General features: G+C 68.2%; 1 protein-coding gene across 1 annotated transcript in view; it reads right to left on the bottom strand.

Annotated features, from left to right (window-relative positions):
• The window catches only part of AK8 (adenylate kinase 8), a 54,555-nt gene that overhangs the window by 24,330 nt on the left and 29,718 nt on the right, over nucleotides 1-507 (bottom strand). Inside the window, exon 12 of the mRNA XM_005882149.1 lies at nucleotides 1-138. Within this exon, the coding sequence (XP_005882211.1) occupies nucleotides 1-138 (138 nt within the window). The remainder of the gene's footprint in view (nucleotides 139-507) is intronic.

The following is a 507-nucleotide window of genomic DNA, read 5'->3' as shown; positions in this document are numbered from 1 at the left end:
TGGGCTTGTGGCCCACGCTGTCCAGCAGGCGCGCCTGGTCCAGGTCCCGCGGGAAGCCGTGCAGCACCCACCCTCGGTGCACGCAGTCCTGCTGGCTCAGGCGCTGGTTCAGCACCTTCAGGATGAGGCTGTCGGGGACTGAGAGAGGGACAGGGTCACTCTGCCGTCGGCGCCTCCCCTGGCCCACAGGAGCGCGAGGGGGGCCGGGCCGGGGGCTGCCCAACTGGACTTGCCCATGGACTGAACGGGCAGAGTCGGGTGTCGGTGGGCAAGACGGTGGGTGCCCTTTCCCAGCCCCTCCACCTCCCAGTGACGGAAGAACGTGAGATGGTCAAGGGTGACCTGACCTTGACCTTTCCCTGACCTAGCCATGCCCCTCGGCCGCCCTAGCCCCCAGCCCTCCAGCAGCCTGTGGCCGTTTCCCCAGAGGATCCAGATTTGCAGCAAGAGACTCTTCCCAGACGCTCACCAGCCCCCTCCCACCTCACCAGCCCCCCCCCAGGGCTC

This window comes from Myotis brandtii, unplaced genomic scaffold (assembly GCF_000412655.1).
Source record: "Myotis brandtii unplaced genomic scaffold, ASM41265v1 scaffold699, whole genome shotgun sequence".
Lineage (NCBI taxonomy): Eukaryota > Metazoa > Chordata > Mammalia > Chiroptera > Vespertilionidae > Myotis > Myotis brandtii.
The sequence above is the reverse complement of the archived record's forward strand: the minus strand, read 5'-3'. Positions and strand labels throughout refer to the sequence as shown.